The following is a 22,191-nucleotide window of genomic DNA, read 5'->3' as shown; positions in this document are numbered from 1 at the left end:
CAAAGATAAGAAAGAAAAAGAAAGATAACTCTCGAAAGTTAGTTAGTTAATTTGAAGCAATCATAGATGACTTAACACTATTACTACCAAGCTCAATTACTTGTCGGGTCTTGAAAGATTTTCAATAGAAAGACTTGACAATTTTTGATCGAGCAACTATTCTACCAACATAAATCACTATTCTACTAATAGAAATCGGGGAGACAATGACTTCAAAGTTCAAAGCACATTCATAATCAAACTATGTCAAACGTCAAAGCATTCACAAAGTAAAATAACACTATAATTCCAAGAAGAAAATTTAAGACTGCCAGTAAAACATTTAGATCAGAACTTAGACCAACCTAAGTTAGGAAGCCAGAATGTTTGAATTCAAGCTACCATGACTGAAAATGGATACAAAAATGTTGGAACACTAAAGCTTGGGATTCATTATACTTGAACATTTTTAGAACAAACACATATTTTAGTGTTTCAAACATAGGGTACTCAAGATTATAGGACCAGCACCACCAGTCCACCACTATGCGTCACACAAAAAAAAAAACAATTAACAAAAGCCAAACAAAACCCCAATGTCCTAAATAGATATAAATATTAAACAATTCAGGCACAAATTATGAATTATGAATGGCAGAGAGAGAGTGGGGTTCTCAATTCTCGCTTCTAAATCGATGACTTAATTGGGTGGAGGGTTTCACTCTTTCAGAGAGTTGAGATCGAGAAGAAACCCGATGTCTTTCGAGTTTGACGCCTGTGCAGAACACGTGCGCTGATTTCAATTTTTTATTAGCTAAAATATTTATACCTTTCACGCCTATATGCCATCACTAATTTTTTCTAGAATTTTCTTAAAAAAATTAAATAACCTTTTGATTTATTGTGACGCTAAAAACCGACCGAATACTGACGCCTAATTGCCATCACAAATTTTCTGACGCCATTTTGGAATCACAAAACCTCAAAAGCCTCTGTCACAAAAATGCAGTTATGGTGTAGTGAAAATATACAGAAAACTTATCTCCTTGAGAATGCTTTCAAGCACAATAATCATAGACATGGTATGATCCCTCAAGCAACACCTTTGTTCATGATGGCTCAAAACTCCAAATTTATGAGTATGAGCTAATGAATATCATCGACTATGGATCATGTGCAAGAAGACACCCTCAAGTATATTAAAATGAGAAAGTTCAGGTTACAGGAACAAATTCTTATGATGCACCAAGAAAACTTCCGTGAACACAATCTCAAGTACAATCTACAAAGGCATAAGATTAGACACAACTTTGAAGCACAATTTACAATTTCATTATAAAGGTAGACCACAATTCAGTACTACCAACAACACATAGATTAGACACGTGCATAACTCTCGACATGCTCGTGATTAGCCCCCATAAACTAATTTCAGGTTCTTGGGTATCAAATATAAAAGCGTGATTAGAACATATGAAAAATACAGAACGAGGAAACAGAGAAAAAAAATCCGCACTCGAGAACTCACTCAGATAGCTTTACTAATTAACTGTTAAGGCAATCTGCGTCATCAGTAATAAAGCAACGTAAACTTAAACACCTACAACTAGGGGTAACATAAATAATGAATAAGGTGCCTCTAGACTGATCATTTAAAAAAAAAATTTGTTGCTAATCTAATGCCCTAAGAATTACCTTTTGTTGTTGTTGTTGTTTCCCCTTAGCTCACTCACTTGTCTCTTCTAGTGGAAGATCCTCCAATTGTGTGCTGGAATCCAACTATAGTAGAACTACTGTTTTGATGCATAAACAAGAATTCCATTATTAGATCATGTCAAACCTTGCTGGAAGGGAAATCGTGTAAAATAGCGGCATGTTAACTCATTCACCAAGAAAATTATAAACCCTAGAAAACGAAATCAAGAATTGCAAACCCAAAAACCCAAATCGCGAAAAAAAAAAACTAATCTTTATAGAAACTGACCTTAAAAGATCGGAAAGATGGTACCTTTGTCATAAGATGAAGATTTTGAGATGAACAAACTACCTCTTCTAGTTCATTTTCATCAAAACTTGGAGAAGATGAACGGAAAACGGAGTGGAATTCGAATTCATTGAGAAAAGTGGAGAAGAAGATTGAGAAAAGTGGGATGGGGTTTCTTCTTGATGGTTGAGAAGAAATCGCAAAGATTGGATTTTGACGCCTCTTCCTTCGCACGCGCCAAACCGTGATCGTATCTCTTTATTACGTTGATGCCTCCTTGCCGTCACTAAGTTTTCAACAAATTTCATAAATAAAGTAAAACGAATTTTTAGATTTATTGTGGCCAAACAACAATACTGACGGCACTTTGACGTCACAAATTTTCTGACGCCTATTTGGTGTCACAAATTGGGAAAAGCCCCTGTCACAAAAAAGCTATTATGGTGTAGTGTAAACAACTATTAACAACAGATAATAATGTTAAGCAGTAAAAGCAAACCACAACACAAAGATATACCGTGGTTCGGCCAATGGTGTCTACTTCCACAAGAGCTTGTCTTTTATAAAGTGGGAAGGAAGATTACAATCACTCCTTGTAGTCTCTCACCTTACTAGATCACTCCTCTCTCTTTACAGGGTTGTATCTCTATAAAGGTTATCTCTTAATCTTGATAGCTTTCAATATGAGGGCGGGTCGCGCCTTGGGCAAGCCTATTCTGAGCGTGGGTTGCGCCTCTGGCTTATGCACGCAAGCATAACACATTTTCTCCTCATGTGAGGGATGACGCCAACACTAACAACCCTATTGGAATGGTCATAGCACCCCCATTGGATTTTGATCTAAGGTGAAGTTTTTAGCTGTGACTAATGTGACCATCTCGATACTTGTGCATCTGTTTTTCTTTAGGGTTATATTGACATACCCCCCCCCCCCCACCAGTAGTTGCAATTAGGATTACCCCCCCCCCCATAATAATTGAAATTAGGATTTCCCCCCCAACTTGACAGTCAATAGGAGTCAACCAACAGTTTCTGTCAGTTGATTGGTCAAGGATCATGAATTGTCCTAAATACCCTTTTTCTGTGGAAATTACGAAATTAGCCATTGACACTGTTTAAAGCCCACGACTCAAAGCCCAAAATCGATATTAGACACTGTTTAAATCTGGTTTATCTGATTAGCGCCTAAACAAACCAATTACTTACTAATCGAAAAATTAATAAATAAATAAAATAAAAGTTTAATCACAAACTAGAGCTGTACCCCTGCTTGTCTCTATAATATCACGACTGAAGAAACATGGAAACCTCTAGTATGACCACCTTCAAGACCCCCGATCCTCCACACATACCCGCCCCTCAAACAACACTTGCTTGAGACACTCTAAAGCATGAAGAAAAAAAGTAAAAACCCCACACACTCTAAAAAAACATCTTATTTGTTTCTTCTTCTACTTCCAAACTTAGTTGAGAGAGAGAGAGAGGAGAGAAATGAGCTTTGAGCTAGTTTAGAGTGAACTGTTCACTTGCAAATGCTATCATGGCATTTGGTTTCAGAACTGATGGTTTACGTATTAGAGTGTTTCTTGTTGCTGTTATGCTTCTTCTCACTTCTTTGAGCTTCATTGCAGCTGATACTGATGACGATGACGGTGAGATTGTTTTCTTTTACTTCTTCTTCTTCTTCTTCTTCTTATGTTGTCCCAGTGTGTTTTTCATCAAAACAAGAGTGCAACTTTTCTTCTTCTGAAACTTTCTTTTTTCAGCTCAATTTGACCCAATCTTATGTCATTTTCACTGTTGAATTGTCAAGTTCCATGAGCCAAGTCATCCCAAACAGTTCCTTCATACCTTCGGCAGATGTCATCAAGAAAAGGTGTCAGTATAAGCACTTCTTCAGTAAACAATTGGGGAACACATATCCGTAGTAACTCAAATCAAGAGTTCACAATCAGAAACAAAGCAACAAGGAAAATGAGGGTAACGAATACTTACGAACTCCCATCAGGGAAAATGTAGCTGACCCATCTAAGGAACTCCTCAATCCTATCAAGCTCTTCAATGACAGACTCGGGGGTGGAAATGTCAAAATGATTATCCGGTATCGCGGGGTAATGTTTCCGATACGGTAAATAAAAAGGAGCAATAGGAGGATCTCTCCCTTCTTCAAGTTCATCAAGAACAACATCCCAATCATCAGCATCAGCCCAAACAGGATCCCAACCAGGTTTCTTCATATCTAAAGGTGCATCAGCCCAAAGTTCTTGTAAATCTTGTTCAGTCCATTTCTCTGGGTATTTTGGGAAATCAAATAAGTCTTCATGGAACTGAAACTCTTTCTCTTCTTTTTCTCTTTTCTTCTGCATTTCTTTGTTGTTGAGTACTTCTTCGAAGAGTTTAATGTTGTATTCTGGCGTGTTTGTATCTTCTACTCCTCTTGGGAAGTAGTCTATGAATCCTCCTCCTTCTGAAGATGAGTCTGACTCTGGGTCTGAGGAGTTTTTGTTGTTTTCAGTTGGGTCTTCTCCTCCTCCTGAGTCATTCTTGTTTTTGTCTGCTTCAGGTTCAGCCATTTTTTTTTTAAGAGAGAGTGGGAAGTAGAGAAGATAAGGAAAGAATGCTGCAACGTTACTAACAAAAGTCTGTTGTGGGCTTGGGCTAAACGGGTCACTCATGAATTAATATTTTATTTTATTTATTTATTAATTTTTCGATTAGTAAGTAATTGGTTTGTTTAGGCGCTAATCAGAGAAACCAGATTTGAACAGTGTCTAATATCGATTTTGGGCTTTGAGTCGTGGGCTTTAAACAGTGTCAATGGCTAATTTCGTAATTTTCACAGAAAAAAGGTATTTAGGACAATTCATGATCCTTGACTAGTCAACTGACGGAAACTGTTAGTTGACTCCTATTGACTGTCAAGTTGGGGGGGAAATCCTAATTTCAATTATTATGGGGGGTAATCCTAATGATTCAGTGCATATTTTGTTTGAAGGGTTTATGTTTTTCTATTTTTTTTGAAGAGATTGCAAGCTCTCAAACCTTGATCTAGTAAGTGTAATGCATGCATTTTTTTCTTGATGATGCATCAGCAGTAGCAAAAGACAAATCGGTGTCAATTTCAAATCTAGATGAATATCATAATATAGGTGACAATGAATGTTTGTTTGTACATCATATTGCACCATTTGCAATATTGAAGTATTGAGACAAATAATAGTTATCACAACAAAAATGTAATTTCTTTAGATTCCCAAGTCAATTTGATCATTCAAGTTACCTGCTTTGGAGATTAACATTTGCTCCATCAATTCCTTATACTTAGGACTACTTCAGGAAACTATTATATATGACAACTGAATTCTATAGTCTTTTGAAGTAGATGCAATTTTAAGAGCTTGTCCTTGAGGCAGTTATTTTCGAGACCGGGTTGGGCTAAGATAAGTCACATTTGCACCTCACAAATGTTTGCCATCTCCTTCACTATGCTGCTTACTCTCTATGGTTGGTTTACAAACCAACGTCTGAATACAAACTAACTGCACAGTAATTAAAAGTGTCTATATAATGACTTATACTAAACAATGAAAGAATCAACTGCTTTATTTGAACAATAATATGAAATCATTCAAAAGCGGATTCAATTACAAACAATCACCGAACAAATAAAAAACAAATCTATTACAAATCCAACTAATGGAATAATCAGAAAGAGATAAAAGGAAAGAAAAAAAATCTTAACTTGGAACGTTTGCTACGTTCTACTTGCGAACCTCCATTATTCTTCGTAAATTATTTATTTACTTTTGGGATCAACCTCCCACTTTTGGAGAAGAAAGATTACTTTTTTTAGATGAAGAAAATAAAGAAGAAAAAGAGGGAATTGAAGAGTTTCATTATTAATGAAACTTTGCCCCTCCCGGTGTTTGCATTATTTTATATTATTTTAATCTTTGATGCTCTCTTCTATCTATAAATTACAACCCACCACTTTTTAGTATTGGTTGTAAGCATTGCACCCTAAAAAAAAGCATAGCATATTATTTACATTAGTTCTCAAACACATGTTGGTTTAAAACAAACTTGAGAAAATATTAAAACACGATGATTTGTGTCTCAAAGAGCCTCACCATTATATAGTTAATTTGTGGTAACTTCTCGGCATTCTCGCTATTTGATATAATGCACTCAAGTTTCTTGTTGTGCTTAATGTTTGTCTCCACCATAACCACGAACTACACTTTCAAATAGAAATGAAACTTTGCAATATTTCTTCATCTCCACAGCAATACAATGAAACATACAAATTTAAAACACCAAGTCACCGAAGTCGCGTGTCAAAATACAAAAGCTAAAGCAATCAAGTTATGAATGTGAAACTTCAATAGTAAAAAAGCACTCTGAGTTTGACTTTTTCTTTAACTATCTATCTATCTATAAGATGAGTTGATCTCCATATACTATTATCAAGAAATCAAGTTCTACATAAGAATAGACATATTATATAGCATTGTCCATTGGTCTTCATCTATTACAGCATCTTTACATGAGTCAAGATCGTGTGCACGCGTTCATATACATTCATTCCGCTTAAGACTAAGACATTGTAATCACACACCTCAAATTTCGATTGTAATTGGGAAAAACATTATTTGTCCCCGACTCTTCGATCTCCGAGGTGTGACGCACTCTCTACTCCCAAAAACCCATAAACAGTTTTAAAATATGCGGATAATAAAAACCAATAAAAATTTTAACTTAAACAACAGTCATCTTCATTACCAAAAACAATTTACAAATGAAAATGCAAATAACCTCATCTCAACTGAAAATCTATATCACCTCAAGGGAAAACAAAACTTATCCTGAGATGCAACGCTAACGCAACCCACAAGCAGCAACCGATCTTCTTCAACACTAAACCTGTCAAAACTTATCAACTATGTTCATTGAATGAACACACCCGATAAGCAAACATGCAAATCGGGTCAGCATTATAAACAATGCTGGTGTGAGTAGCCCTAAAAACAACATATACTTATACAAATATAAACACAATCCACAAGGCAGTTAGTTCCTCCACCGAGGCGCCTTAACTTTCAACGACTAATATAACATACTCAAGTACAATAATTAAGGCAGGTAGTTCCTCCATCGAGGCCTTTAACTTCTCACTAACCACACAACAAACTATACACATCATAAATAAGGCATGTAGTTCCTCCATCGAGGCTTTAGGTTCTAACTAAACAAATAACCAACCAAACATATTACCATAATTAGATTATTTCGGGCTTTCTTTGCGTGTCCCTAAAATCACGTCCGTATCTATGTCTTTACCTAGTTTCCCTGGCTACCACAATCGCGAATGAACCCCGAACATGTACATCCACATGCCTCCCTTTACATAATGAGCCACTCCGGCGTAACCACCACGGGCGGGATGCCGCACACCGTAAATCCTCACGGAAGCCAAATCTATGTAAGACCGCCACTATTCGCATAAAATATTGGCGCATCATCGTTCTATTTTGCGAAACGGAATAATCAAAGCTACTATTTATTTCGCCCGAGGACGCCGAAGGCCATTCAGATTAATCAAACGCCGGATGGGCAGCCGGCGCCATTCGATTAATCAAACGCCGGAAGGGTCAATCACATGAGTTGTGGTAGTCGGGTTCTAGGATTTTCGTTATGTAATTTATTCGGTGTCATACATTAATGACTCATAAACATTTCTACTATAACGGGTCAATTACCTTATTGCACTAAGCCATAATATCTAGAAACATCTCAATTATATTTCATAGTCACTTTCATTCTTTCACGTGCCAATATATTATTGCACTACGCCAACAAGGTGGGCAAATATTCACCGATACTATATTAGCATCTCACATATAAAATAATGGAGTGTATATACATTTCTCCAAGATATTGCATTAATATAACTATCCCAAAGATATTATATCATGTCACAATGCTTCAAATCGCATACATCTTTATTATAGCGTTATTAGGAATATAATGTCTCCTAACACCTCAACATCGCCACGCGTGTCAAAAATACACAACATCAAGGTCAAATCTTTCTTAGATAATGACCACCAAATTATGCAAGCTTCCACAAAGATTTTATTACTACATATGTCCATATAATATACACATAAAACGTAGCACAATTAAACAATCCACAGTCCACAATCAAAGCCCAATATGCTTTACACACTACTCACGTCAAATCTAAATTAGATAATTTACCAACCAAGTTATACAATATCCGACAGTATTTTATTACTATATATATCCATATAAACAAACATATGAAAAACTGGAAAAGTCAACATCCACAGTCAACGGTCAACAGTCAAAGTCAACGGTCAAAGGTCAACACCTCATGGTCAAGGTCAAACTCAACATGCCATGGTCAAAGTCAAACTGTCATCGCCAAAGTCAAAGGTGAAAGTCAACCGTCCATGGTCAAAGGTCAAAGTCAATCGTCCATGGTCAAATGTCAAAGTCAACCGTCAAAGTCAAAGTCTGGTCATGGTCAAAGTCAAACCGTCTAGTCAAAGTCAAACTATCACGGTCGGTCAAAGTCAAATGCTGTTTTAAAATTGTTCGACAGTTCAGGTCATAGCCATGGTTCATGGCTAAGGACAAAGTGCATGGGCTCGTGGGCTCGTGACCAAGCGTCATGGTTCGGATATGGCCAAGCCCAAACCTTAGAACCCGAAAGTTTAAACATGTAAAGACCCAGAAAGATCTATTTTAAGTCCAATGGACTGGTCCAAGCAATATTAGAAACGGGCCCAAACACTGTTAAGTTAAACTGGTCCACAAATACAAATGGAAAAAGGCCAACCACTTAAATTAGATTTCAGCCCACATAAAACTAAAACTGACATTTCGGCCAACCACCATCGAAATTTCGGCCAAGCCACTAATAGAATTTGGGCCCAAACCAAACACTTAAACATTTCGGCCCAACAATCTAAAACAAAACAAAGGTCGGCCCAACCAAAACTAAACCGGCCCAAAACAAAAACTTAAGGTTTTGGCCCAAGGCCCAAACCGAAATTGAAATTACTGTTCATCATCCCTCCACCAACAAAGCCCCAAATCCGCCACCACCAACCTCCACACAACCACCCCTTTTCAACCCATGGGTTTTTACTCATCAAGAAAACCCTCCAACTTTAACAAAGGCAAAACTCCAAATCATACAATCCAAAAACTATTCCTAAATCTAGATCTGAATTTTGGCCACCATTAGAGCTTGCTCCAAGCTCAAATCGACAAAACAACCAACCATCCCCACTACCACCAAACATCATCCCATCAACCCACCATACAAAACACAGGTTTAAACAATTTAAAATGCATCAAACCAAATCCTCGAACGCGGTGAATGGCAAGATGCGCCGACGGGCGGATGTTCAAACCGCTTCAAACAAAGACCTCACTCACATCCGACCAACAACACCCCCAAACCTCAACAACCAACATCCAAACCAAAACAAACAATCAAACACATAACAAACGATGCATTGGAGGACGCTCAAGGTCCGCCATTGATGGACCTTCAAGCTCGAACTCCCCCAACCCGCATACAACAACAAAGAATAATCTAACTAACAAGATGATGAGATAATCAATACGATTTCTCTGTTTGGGCTTTTACCGCCATGAACTCCAAAAAGAGTTCGGCGGTTTAAGCTCGGAGTTCAACGGTTTAACACTCCGGCCGATTTACCAAATGCAACAAAACTCCAAATAAAACAGAAATTGAATAATAATAGCGGACGTAAACCTTAGACGGATAAAATGTCCGTATACCAGTAAAACCATAAATTCGGTGAAATAGCAAAATAGCTACTCACAGTATGATGAGCGACTCGGCGAATCCTCCTAGCCGATTCGTCAAGGCTCCAACGCCTCCAACAAACCGAACTTCTCTCTCGCTCCATTTTTAATTATTCTATTCTCCAGAACCCTATTTTCTAGAAAAAAAGTGTTTATATACTTGGGTCCAAACCCAAGCCCAAAACTTCGGGCCCAAAAACCAGGCCCACGTATCCCGAGTCCAATCCGACGAATTTTGAAAATAAATAATTTAATTAATTAATTAAAATAGAAAAATACGTATTTAAAAAATACGGGCGTTACAGCTATACACATCTCAAAAGAATCTCGTCCCGAGATTCGGAAGTAAAGCTATACGAACAAAAACGTTGGTTATTAACTTAGAACCCATACAAGAATGCAGGTTGATTAAACTTAAGCAAGATAATATTGGTATTAATTATTATTAAATAATTCCAGAATATATATCCTCATGCCATTACAAAACCTATTACAGTTTAACTGTCTATATTAAAACAAATTATTACTGTCACTTAAACGCAAGATAAATATATCATATCTTTTTAGCATGCAGTTTCTTGACACGTAGCAGTCTCTACGAAAAAAATAATATTCTACGTAACTAATCAATAATATAGGATAAGTTCATCCCTGTATAAAACATTATGAAGTTTTCATTATCATGCATAAAAGAAAATTAGTGTCCTGATACACTTAAAACAAAATGTCACTCATGTCATTGATACTATAATAAAACTTTATATTTACTTTAGTCATGCTCTCAGAAGCATTAAATTTAAAACAACCCTTGAATCCTAATTCATGCTTGCAACTGGATCAAATATAACACGTATCCAAAAATAATTTTTTTTTTTTTTCATATTCCTCTATCAAAATCATATAGACTGAAACAAAACAATTAAGAGTAAATACTCGAATATGCAAAAATCATGTGAAACTAATTTAACGATATTAATCAATCATATACGCACGGTAATAGTTCACCTATATACAATAATATAAAAACGTGTATACGCAAGTATACACATCTCAAAAAGAATACACGTGTATACGCAAGTATACACGTCTCAAAAAGAATACACGTGTATACGCAGGTATACACATCTCAAAAAGAATACACATATATTTTATTATTATATTCGATCTATTTCTAACTAATCACCTCTAACAGATTAATCTCTTATACTTTAAAATACTATTCATCCATTAACGTGTACGAGTGAGGCGAGATAGTTCCTCCAACACTGAGGCAATTAGTTCCTTACTTAGTACGTCACAAAGCCATCAGATAATACAACTCATTCAATATAGATTAAATATCTTATTATTTCTTGAATAATAACATGACACTCAAATACAACGTTCACAGACATGTTATCGCACTTAATCCATAACCCATGTGAAAATGATCACCAACAATAAAACAACATTATAGCAACACACATCATTTTGATCAAATCCGTTAATAATTAACATATAATAAATGTAATTACTCCTCATATGGTAAGAAAACAAAAACATCATTTCATATCCACTCCACAAGTAACTAATATAAATATACACATTACACATACAATCAAATCAAGAAAACTATTGACTCTCTTTATTTCTATATCTCTTTCATTATCTTTGTAAACACAAAACAACTAGCGGAAATAGTTTTGAAAATAAAACTCCTTAAACACTACCCATAAACCACGATCCGAGAATCACCTAGACTCACCCTAGTCTAAGCTAACCAAATGCTCTGATACCAAACTGTCACACCCCGAATTTCGACAGAATTCGGAAAAACATTATTTGTCCCCGACTCTTCGATCTCCGAGGTGTGACGCACTCTCTACTCCCAAAAACCCATAAACAGTTTTAAAATATGCGGATAATAAAAACCAATAAAAATTTTAACTTAAACAACAGTCATCTTCATTACCAAAAACAATTTACAAATGAAAATGCAAATAACCTTATCTCAACTGAAAATCTATATCACCTCAAGGGAAAACAAAACTTATCCTGAGATGCAACGCTAACGCAACCCACAAGCAGCAACCGATCTTCTTCAACACTAAACCTGTCAAAACTTATCAACTATGTTCATTGAATGAACACACCCGATAAACAAACATGCAAATCGGCCAAAGATTATAAACAATCTTTGGTGTGAGTAGCCCTAAAACAACATATACTTATACAAATATAAACACAATCCACAAGGCGGTTAGTTCCTCCACCGAGGCCTTTAACTTTCAACGACTAATATAACATACTCAAGTACAATAATTAAAGGCGGTGTAGTTCCTCCAATCGAAATAACTTTTAACTTCTCACTAACCACACAACAAACTATACACATCATAAATAAGGCATGTAGTTCCTCCATCGAGATTTTTAGGTTCTAACTAAACAAATAACCAACCAAACATATTACCATAATTAGATTATTTGGGGCTTTCTTTGCGTGTCCCTAAAATCACGTGTCGTATCTATGTCTTACCTAGTTTCCTGGCTACCACAATCGCGAACCCAACGCAGAACATGTACATCCACATGCCTCCCTTACATAATGAGCCACTTTCGATGCGTAACCACCTCGGCGGGATGCGCGACACCGTAAATCCTCACACGGAAGCCAAATCTATGTAAGCACCGCCACTATTCGGCATAAAATATTTGCATCATCGTTCTATTTTCGCGAGCGGAATAATCAAACCATTATTAAAGGCCATTCAGATTAATCGAAACGCCGGAATGGTCAGCCCGAAGGCCATTCAGATTAACCAAACGCCGGAAGGGCCAATCACACGAGTTGTGGTAGTCGGGTTCTAGGATTTTCATTATGTAATTTATTGGTGTCATACATTAATGACTCATAAACATTTCTACTATATCACGCGTGCAGGTCAATTACCTTATTGCACTAAGCCATAATATCTAGAAACATCTCAATTATATTTCATAGTCACTTTCATTCTTTCACGTGCCAATATATTATTGCACTACGCCACAATCCCGTGGGCAAATATTCACCGATACTATATTAGCATCTCACATATAAAATAATGGAGTGTATATACATTTCTCCAAGATATTGCATTAATATAACTATCCCAAAGATATTATATCATGTCACAATGCTTCAACGTGATCGCGATACATCTTTATTATAACGTATTAGGAATATAATGTCTCCTAACACCTCAACATCGTCACGTGTCAAAAATACACAACATCAAGGTCAAATCTTTCTTAGATAATGACCACCAAATTATGCAAGCTTCCACAGCATTTTATTACTACATATGTCCATATAATATACACATAACACGTAGCACAAATAAACAGTCCACAGTCCACAATCAAAGCCCAATATGCTTTACACACTACTCACGTCAAATCTAAATTAGATAATTTACCAACCAAGTTATACAATATCCGACAGTATTTTATTACTATATATATCCATATAAACAAACATATGAAAAACTGGAAAAGTCAACATCCACAGTCAACGGTCAACAGTCAAAGTCAACGGTCAAAGGTCAACACCTCATGGTCAAGGTCAAACTCAACATGCCATGGTCAAAGTCAAACTGTCATCGCCAAAGTCAAAGGTGAAAGTCAACCGTCCATGGTCAAAGGTCAAAGTCAATCGTCCATGGTCAAATGTCAAAGTCAACCGTCAAAGTCAACGGTCGATGGTCAAAGTCAAACTGTCCTAGTCAAAGTCAAACTATCCTGGTCAAAGTCAAACTGTCCTGGTCAAAGTCAAACTGTCGTTTTCGTGTTCGACAGGTCCAGGGTCATAGCCATGGTTCATGGCTAAGGACAAAGTGCATGGCTCATGGGCTCGTGACCAAGGTCATGGTTCGGACCCAACTGGCCAAGCCCAAACCTTAGAACCTGAAAGTTTAAACATGTAAAGACCCAGAAAGATCTATTTTAAGTCCAATGGAGTGGTCCAAACAATATTAGAAGCGGCCCAAACACGTTAAGTTAAACCGGTCCACAAATACAAATGGAAAAAGGCCAACCACTTAAATTAGATTTCAGCCCACATAAAACTAAAACTCGACATTTTCGCCAACCACCATCGAAAATTGCCAAGCCACTAATAGAATTTGGGGCCCAAACCAAACACTTAAACATTTCGCCCAACAATCTAAAACAAAACAAAGGTCGGCCCAACCAAAACTAAACCGCCCAAAACAAAACTTAAGGTTTTGGCCCAAGGCCCAAACCGAAATTGAAATTACTTGTTCATCATCCCTCCACCAAAGCTGACCCCAAATCCGCCACCACCAACCTCCACACAACCACCCTTTCAACCCATCGGTTTTACTCATCAAGAAAACCCTCCAACTTTAACAAAGGCAAAACTCCAAATCATACAATCCAAAAACTATTCCTAAATCTAGATCACGGAATTTGGCCACCATTAGAGCTTGCTCCAAGCTCAAATCGTGCCCCCAACCATCCCCACTACCACCAAACATCATCCCATCAACCCACCATACAAAACACGGTTTAAACAATTTAAAATGCATCAAACCAAATCCTCCGAAGCAAGAATGGCGAACGCCATTGACGGATGTTCTGAGCTTCAAACCGCCCCCAACAGCACTCACTCACGACCCAACAACACCCCGCCCAAACCTCAACAACCAACATCCAAACCAAAACAAACAATCAAACACATAACAAACGATTTACTGGAGGACGTCTGGGCGTCCGCCATTGATGGACCTTCAAGCTTCGAACTCCCCCCAACCCGCATACAACAACAGCAATAATCTAACTAACAAGACAGATAATCAATACGATTTCTCTGTTTGGGCTTTTAGCCGCCATGAACAGCCCAGCAAGAGTTCCGACAGTTTAAGCTCAGAGTTCAACGGTTTAACACTCCAGCCGATTTACCAAATGCAACAAAACTCCAAATAAAGCGGAAATTGAATAATAATAACGGGTTGAAACCTTAGAGGCGGATAAAATGTCCGTATGCCGTAAAACCATAAATTCGTTGAAATAGCAAAATAGCTACTCAATCAGTATGAACAAACTCGTGAATCCTCCTAGCCCGATTTCGTGGCTCCAACGCTCCACAAACCGACTTCTCTCTCTGCCTCCATTTTTTAATTATTCTATTCTCCAGAACCCTATTTTCTAGAAAAAAGTGTTTATATACTTGGGTCCGAAACCCAAGCCCAACACCGACTCGGGCCCAAAAACCAGGCCCACGTATCCCGAGTCCAATCCGACGAATTTTGAAAATAAATAATTTAATTAATTAATTAAAATAGAAAAATACGTATTTAAAAAATACGGGCGTTACACCAACCATTCACATATTAAATTTCAAGTAACATATAGCAGCAAACCAGTAACAATGTAGTAATTTGAAAAAAAAAATATTATAATGATCCACAATGCATAATGAAAGCAGGAATGCATACAGTTCAACCATCTCAAGCTTATATATATATATATATATAAGCAACTTCGGAACCTAGCAATGCAAAGATCAAATTTTTACAAAAACATTATAGGTAGTGGATTGAGTACTCGTGGAGAAAAAAAAATAGTCATGAAGAAGAAAGCAAAAAAGGCAATAACATTATAGGAGGCATGAAAAGCATGACTACTTGATGAAGAAGAGCTGAGGTTTGGTTACGCAGCTTGCCAGAAAAATCAGACCACAAATAAATATACACCTCTTGAACTTTTGAGAATTTGAATTTTCCTAAGAGAGTCTGAACAAACAGAGACTTTATGTTTGAACTTTGCAGACAACCAAATTTTTGGTATAAAAATAAGTTGTTGGAAAGTTATAGACCCATAAGAATGGAGCCCTAACGAAGATGGGCACTTGTTGAACGTTGCATTGCAACGCTTCAACTAAAAGGTGCACATAGTTTTGTGCAATGAGTTGTATTGTGATAGTAGTTACTGTAGTTCATAAAGAAAAACAAACGTCTAAACCCCAACATAGTATTAAAAGAAATATCTAAAGGCAGCCCTATATATATCACTCTTCAGCTATGGTTGTTGAATTCATTGCCCTAAAAATCAATATGCAACCTTGCTCCACACTTCTCAATCTTCCCCTTGAAGTGAATTGAATCTTCCTACATCACCAAAATGCTATACACAATATGATATCGATTCTTTGTAAAACCAAAATGATATACACAATATGCTATCAATTCATATTAGTAAGGGATTCACACCATGCAACTATTAGAAACTACAAATGTACAATTATATACCTAAAGTACGTGACTTTTCTGAAAAATTTCGACAGAGTCTCCTTTGTATTTTCAACATTTCATAAATATAAAACCTGTCGTAACCTAAAAATTTAAAACAATATATTTCTCATTGATTAACCCAGCTACTTAACCGTCGCGACGAATGTCAAAACAGTTAAATAACTTGTTTAAAAAATGAGATCACTGCAACATTAGGACTTAGTACAGTAAAGAACTTGAATGTCTCGACTAATGACATATCATCCAAACACCTCGTACAAATATACTTCTTATTGATTAATCCAGCTACTTAATCATCTCAACGAATGCCTGAACAGTTAAATAACTGGTTTAAAAAATGAGATCACTATAACATTAGGACTTAGTACAACAAAGAACTTGAATGTCTTGAATAATGCCAGATCCTCCAAGCACCTCACCAAAGCCATTACCGAAAACACATATTAAATATATACTTTTGAGTCCAACGCCCCAAAACTCTAACAATTATATACCTAAAATACGTGACTTTTTTGAAAATTTTCGACAGAGTCTCCTCTGTATTTTTGACATTTCATAAATATAAAACATGTCATAACCTAAAAATTTAAAACAATATACTTCTCATTGATTAACCCAAGTACTTAACCGTCTCGACGAATGCCAAAGCAGTTAAATAACTGGTTTAAAAAATGAGATCACTACAACATTAGGACTTAGTACAATAAAGAGCTTGAATGTCTCGACTAATGCCAGATCATCCAACCACCTCGTACAAATATATTTCTCATTAATTAACCCAGCTACTTAACCGTCTCGACGAATGCCAGAGCAGTTAAATAGCTTATTTAAAAAATGAGATCACTGCAACATTAGGACTTAGTACAGCAAAAAACTTGAATGTCTCGACTAATGCTAGATCATCCAAAGACATTATCGAAAACACATTAAATATATACTTTCGAGTCTAACACCCCAAAACTCGAACAATTATATACCTAAAGTACGTGACTTTTCTGAAAAATTTGGACAGTCTCTTTTGTATTTTCGACATTTCATAAATATAAAACCTGTCATAACCTGAAAATTTAAAATAATATACTTCTCATTGATTAACCCAGCTACTTAACCGTCTCGACGAATGCCATAACAGTTAAATAACTGGTTTAAAAAATGAGATCACTACAACATTAGAACTTAGTACAGCAAAGAACTTGAATGTCTCGATTAATACCAGATCATCCAAACACCTCGTACAAAGACATTATCAAAAAGACAAATTAAATATATACTTTCGAGTCCCATAGCTATCAAAAGGTTTACATCATTAACAAATTCGAATGAAGACATACCTCTTTCGACTCAAATTTTTCCAAAAAACTTGAACCGTACCAAACTCCTAATCAAATAACCCTAGCTCCATGAGCCACAAAGTCAAAAGTTAAAAACCAACCCGACACAGCTAACAAAATATACTATGGTAAACAGTAAAATTCAAATGTACGAAAAAAAAAACGATGTTAACCTATAGTTCAGGTTAGTTCTTCGAGATTTGATAAACATGCTACTCATTGAACTCACTGTTTAGCGACAATACCATCCCTGCATATAAACAAAATCTGAATAGCTTCTTGAATCTTACAAAAACAATATCAGCATTCATCACGTACAAATCTCAGATTAATTAAAAGGCTACTCAAAAAAATATCAAGTCATGTCTATTTCGTGTAAACAACACACACTACAACAGAAAGGCTCAATTGCAACGCCATCTGGTGTCGCTACAAGTACGAAAAAGCGCTGCCAATGATCAATGGCAACGCCAATGTAAGGCGTCACAAAAAAGGCCGCAAAAAAATTGGGTCACAAAAGCTAAATGAAGACGCAACAATTGGCGTCGCAAAAGCTTGAAGGTTATTGCAACGCCTTGTCCCATTGCTATTGCTTTATTAGTGTTGCTAAAGTATTTTGCCAAACTAAAATGATTTTTAAAATATTTAAACTATTTGCAGCGATTGGCGTTGCAAAATGTTCTTTTTTTGCACCGCTAGCGTTGCAAAAGGGTTACTTTTAGTTGCACCCTCAAGGCCACAAAAGAAGCAAAGCATTAGCTACGGTCTTTGTCAAAAGGTTTAAACCATTAGTTGCCAAAGGCGTTGTTAAAAAGTATGTTTTTAGCTGCCCCTAGGTCTTTGTCAATAAAAGGTTTAAACCATTAGTCGCACTAAGGCGTTGCCAAAAGTGTGTTTTTAGCTACCCCGCTAGTGGTTTTTAGTCGCACCAAATGTATGTGTTGGTAATTATTTAAACACATATGCAAAGCACCCTAATTCTTTTTACAACGAGCTCGGCATTGCAAATGGGTTTACTCATATATATAATAGGTATTACGCATTATTTTGAATCATTTCAATTTATATAAACACCCAATACAATTTATGATTAAACTAAAAACACCAATCGGATGTATTCATTCACAATAAATTATAGCAAAATATATTTCATTAATTAAGATCATCCAAAATCATTATTTGAGCATCCATACAATTAGTCTCTTCCAATATCTTGAATTACAAAATCTTCAAAGCCATCAACTAAATAATATTAGTTCTTCAAAAATAAGATTTTGGCCAAATTCCCATAATCTGCCGATTCGAACAACATCCACCCAAGTTTTCTTTATCAATATACGCCAACCAATCGCCAATCTGATACAAACAACAAATTGGAAAAAAAAAAGTGACATTAGTAAGTATAATTATCCAAATTAAAAGAAGATTGAAGCAAAATGCAAGTAATCAATGCATGGGAAATATTTTTATGTGGTCAAACCGGAGTCCCATTGGATATAGGACATGCTCGTGAGACATACATTATCGGTTGTACTTTGTTGTTGCTTCCTTCCAAAGCAGCTGCAAAGTACTACTTTTAGATATATATACACGGAGAAACAAAAAAAAAGCAAAGATCACATAATGGAGCTACCTACTTTGTAATATCTCTTGGCGTAAACCCAAGTTGAATATAATATGGTCCACAAAGCGATTGCATTACACTTAATTAAAGAGCAATGCTTGATACCTCGTAAATTATGGTAAGTGATGATGACAAAATGCAAAGGTCGATCGGGCCGATTGGGCGCCCTCGTAATGTTTTACGTCATGTATCAAGCATTACGTGCTAGGGTTTGTTTGTCTTGAACTTAAAAATCACAATAACTTAGACATATTCTCAAAAAGAGCAAGGCATAGTAGGTAAATCCGTAAGATTTTTTCCCGTGAGTGGATAAAAGTGCATTTTCCTAGATCATTCTTCCTTAAATTGTACCGAAGACCAAAGATACATAGTATTCAACCCTTAGACACTTGAGATATTACTTTCAAAGAGAACAGCATGTTACTATTAATTTACCATATTTTATTGGATTGGACATCGATACATCAAAGAAATAATTTCCACCAAGAAAGATGGGTTGTTTAGCATGTCGGCCCGGAACTGAAATTCAACTTCCCTTAATCACTTATAAAGAACTCTCAAAGGATACTAGAGGGTTTGATGAAGGGAAACTTATCGGGTCGTAGCTTTGGGGATCATCCGAGGACGGTGTGGCTAGGAATGGGGATAGAAGGGTTTTGGCAAGAAGCTATTATCTAAAATATGCCTTGCTATTGTTCTAGATGTTGTAGACAAGGGCACGATATCGATCAACTGTTTAGTTGGGAAAGGAAAAACAACTAAGAAGGATTCTTCCACCGTCGAAGAAGTAAGATAGGACTCCCTTGCTTGGGCTCTTCCTCTATTGCTTCTTGATTGAATACTGGGAGAATCACCACTTTCCGAACGATCCACGTCGCACCAAGAAAGCACCACGGGGCAAAGCAAGCCCTCCATCTTTCTTTCCACCCGAGTAGAGTATCCTACTCCCGCCCATAATGGTCCCCAATGTCATGATCTGGCCCGGTCGACACAATCATGATAGTCCGTTTCTCCCGTGATAAGCGTATCGAGCGTAAGACCTGCTCCGGCTCTCGAGGCAAGGTCGAGGTAGATTAGCCCAAAGAGGTAAGCACGAACATGAATGTCACTCACATTCTTTCCGGTCCCCTTTTCAATAGAATTTCCGCCCCCGTCGACATACTTGACATGGACGGAATTCTACTTTGGAAGTTTTACCGAACATCATGTCCGGTGTGGTCTCCCCTACTCCTAGAAACAAACTAGCCACGGAGCTTGGATACGGGCTCCCTAGGTATTCAAGGTACATCACAAGCAAGAGCTAAGTCTAGTCCGTGTCTAGCCAAGCTCTAGACGGGATAGACATTCACGAGTACGAGAAGGAACTACCACTCATTAGTACAAGCCTAACAAGAAAAAGGGGTCGGTTGAAGGACCTGGCAGATCCGTAAACCGCCTTCAATTTGCTCCCTTTGAGGGACTCTAGAAAGTCTCTCCTGTAAAACACGAGCTTTTTGATGAAAATGCCCTCCCACCAACCCCCTGCCCCTTCTGTAAGTGATGCTCTGACCAGGCGTCGCCAAAACCCCACATGTCAGCATCTACTACATAGAATGCTACATCAGTTGTTCACATGCAAACTTGCCCCATACAGCTTCCATCAAAGCTTCTGCAGCTCTTCTTCACACCACCACCATCGTTGGCTAAAACCCTGCGATGCTTGCATGGAACCCAGGTTTGAACTAAAGCTAATTTATGGGTCTCGCATACCATGGTCAATATTTGAAAGATTTCCACAAGGGCATTTTGACGCACACCATTGCAGATCTGCTTTTAATGCATATACCTGTGAGTAGCAGTTGCAGAGAGGAAAATAAGTATTTAGAATACAATGGCATCTAACCTCAAAGCTTGGGTGATCCAACAATTCAGAACTCTTCAGATTTACAGCCTACGAAAGAACTGAACTTGGGTCACTCAAAAGTAATGCGCAATGCCAGAGCAAGAAACAATCATCGGATAAAATAAATTCTGCATTCTCCAGATGAACACACTGAAACACTAGTAAAATAGATAGATAGAGTAAAACCAACCTCAAGAGCTTTACAGACTTTATCAACCTCAGGACCGAAGTTTGTCTTCTGCGACATCATTATAAGCTCAACAACACCAAGACATGACTTTTTTTATGGTTCAAAGACTGGTAATGCCAATGACCCACGGACATTATAATGCAAGGCATAATTAAGTCGTGGATACTCCTTGCAATTGTAATATTCAACATCTGCTGTCCATTCTGGCAACCTCTGTCGGAAAACACGTCCCGGAAGCCCTAGGTTCCCATCATTCTCACCTTCTACAGAAAACATATACATCAGAGACACTGTTCTATACTCAAGTAGTCCATTACTTTGTGTATCAAGAACAAAGGGTTGCCCGGAAGTTGTAATAACATGCTTTTGTACAAAAGCTGCACAAAACCACATGGCTTTCTAACTAGCTTTTTAGTGGGGAATGGGGATGGTGGGGCTAATGTTTGATCCGCCCCGTGTTGGGAAATGCTAATAAGCAGCCTATATTGATAAAAGTTTCATCGGTCGCGGATCATCGTGGGTGATCATTTTACAGAGCGTCGTGCTCTAAACATTATGTAATTGTCGACCGGTAATGATCTTTGCAAATACCTAATAGCATTTTGAGATAGCTAGGTACGAGTTTTGCTTGTCGGTGCTTTTTGAAATAACCGTTTTTTTTATCGCACATCAATATCGAGGTTTAGAGGGGCATATCTTACCCGAAGGGATTTCAAGCGCCTGAACTTAGAAACTTTAGGAATGTTGGGACTCCCCGCTCCCTTGTTAAAAGCTGCTGCCACCAAAGATGCCCCCACCGAATTGGGCTGCTGCGCAAGCTTTCTTCTTCCGCTACCACCTCCTATTGCGTCTTCTTTGGAGTGCTCAACCTCTGTTTGCACGCTTCTATTTCCCCGCTGGCTGCTACTACTTCTTTCTTCTCATGTAATGTATTGGCGTCAGCAGCTCTCTCACCCAATTTGTAATATAACGAGAATTTAGTCACAATTCTCAATACCTGTTGTTGTCTCTCTCGTCCTACATTCATAAACCCATAATAATTTCA

At 37.3% G+C, this 22,191-nt stretch overlaps 1 protein-coding gene across 1 annotated transcript; it reads right to left on the bottom strand.

Annotated features, from left to right (window-relative positions):
* Window positions 1-3,165: 3,165 nt before the first annotated feature.
* LOC147525348 (protein TIC 100-like) lies at window positions 3,166-4,577 on the bottom strand. Its single transcript, XM_086564908.1, has 2 exons — window positions 3,959-4,577; window positions 3,166-3,814 (listed from the first exon to the last, which is right to left on the bottom strand). Exons 1-2 carry the CDS (start codon window positions 4,534-4,536, stop codon window positions 3,772-3,774), a joined length of 621 nt encoding a protein of 206 aa, XP_086421034.1. The 5' UTR covers window positions 4,537-4,577; the 3' UTR covers window positions 3,166-3,771.
* Between the last annotated feature and the right edge of the window lie 17,614 nt (window positions 4,578-22,191).

Source organism: Coptis chinensis, chromosome 1, assembly GCF_015680905.1.
Source record: "Coptis chinensis isolate HL-2020 chromosome 1, ASM1568090v1, whole genome shotgun sequence".
NCBI classification, from domain to species: Eukaryota; Viridiplantae; Streptophyta; class Magnoliopsida; order Ranunculales; family Ranunculaceae; genus Coptis; species Coptis chinensis.
This window is presented reverse-complemented; position numbering and strand designations above follow the sequence as displayed.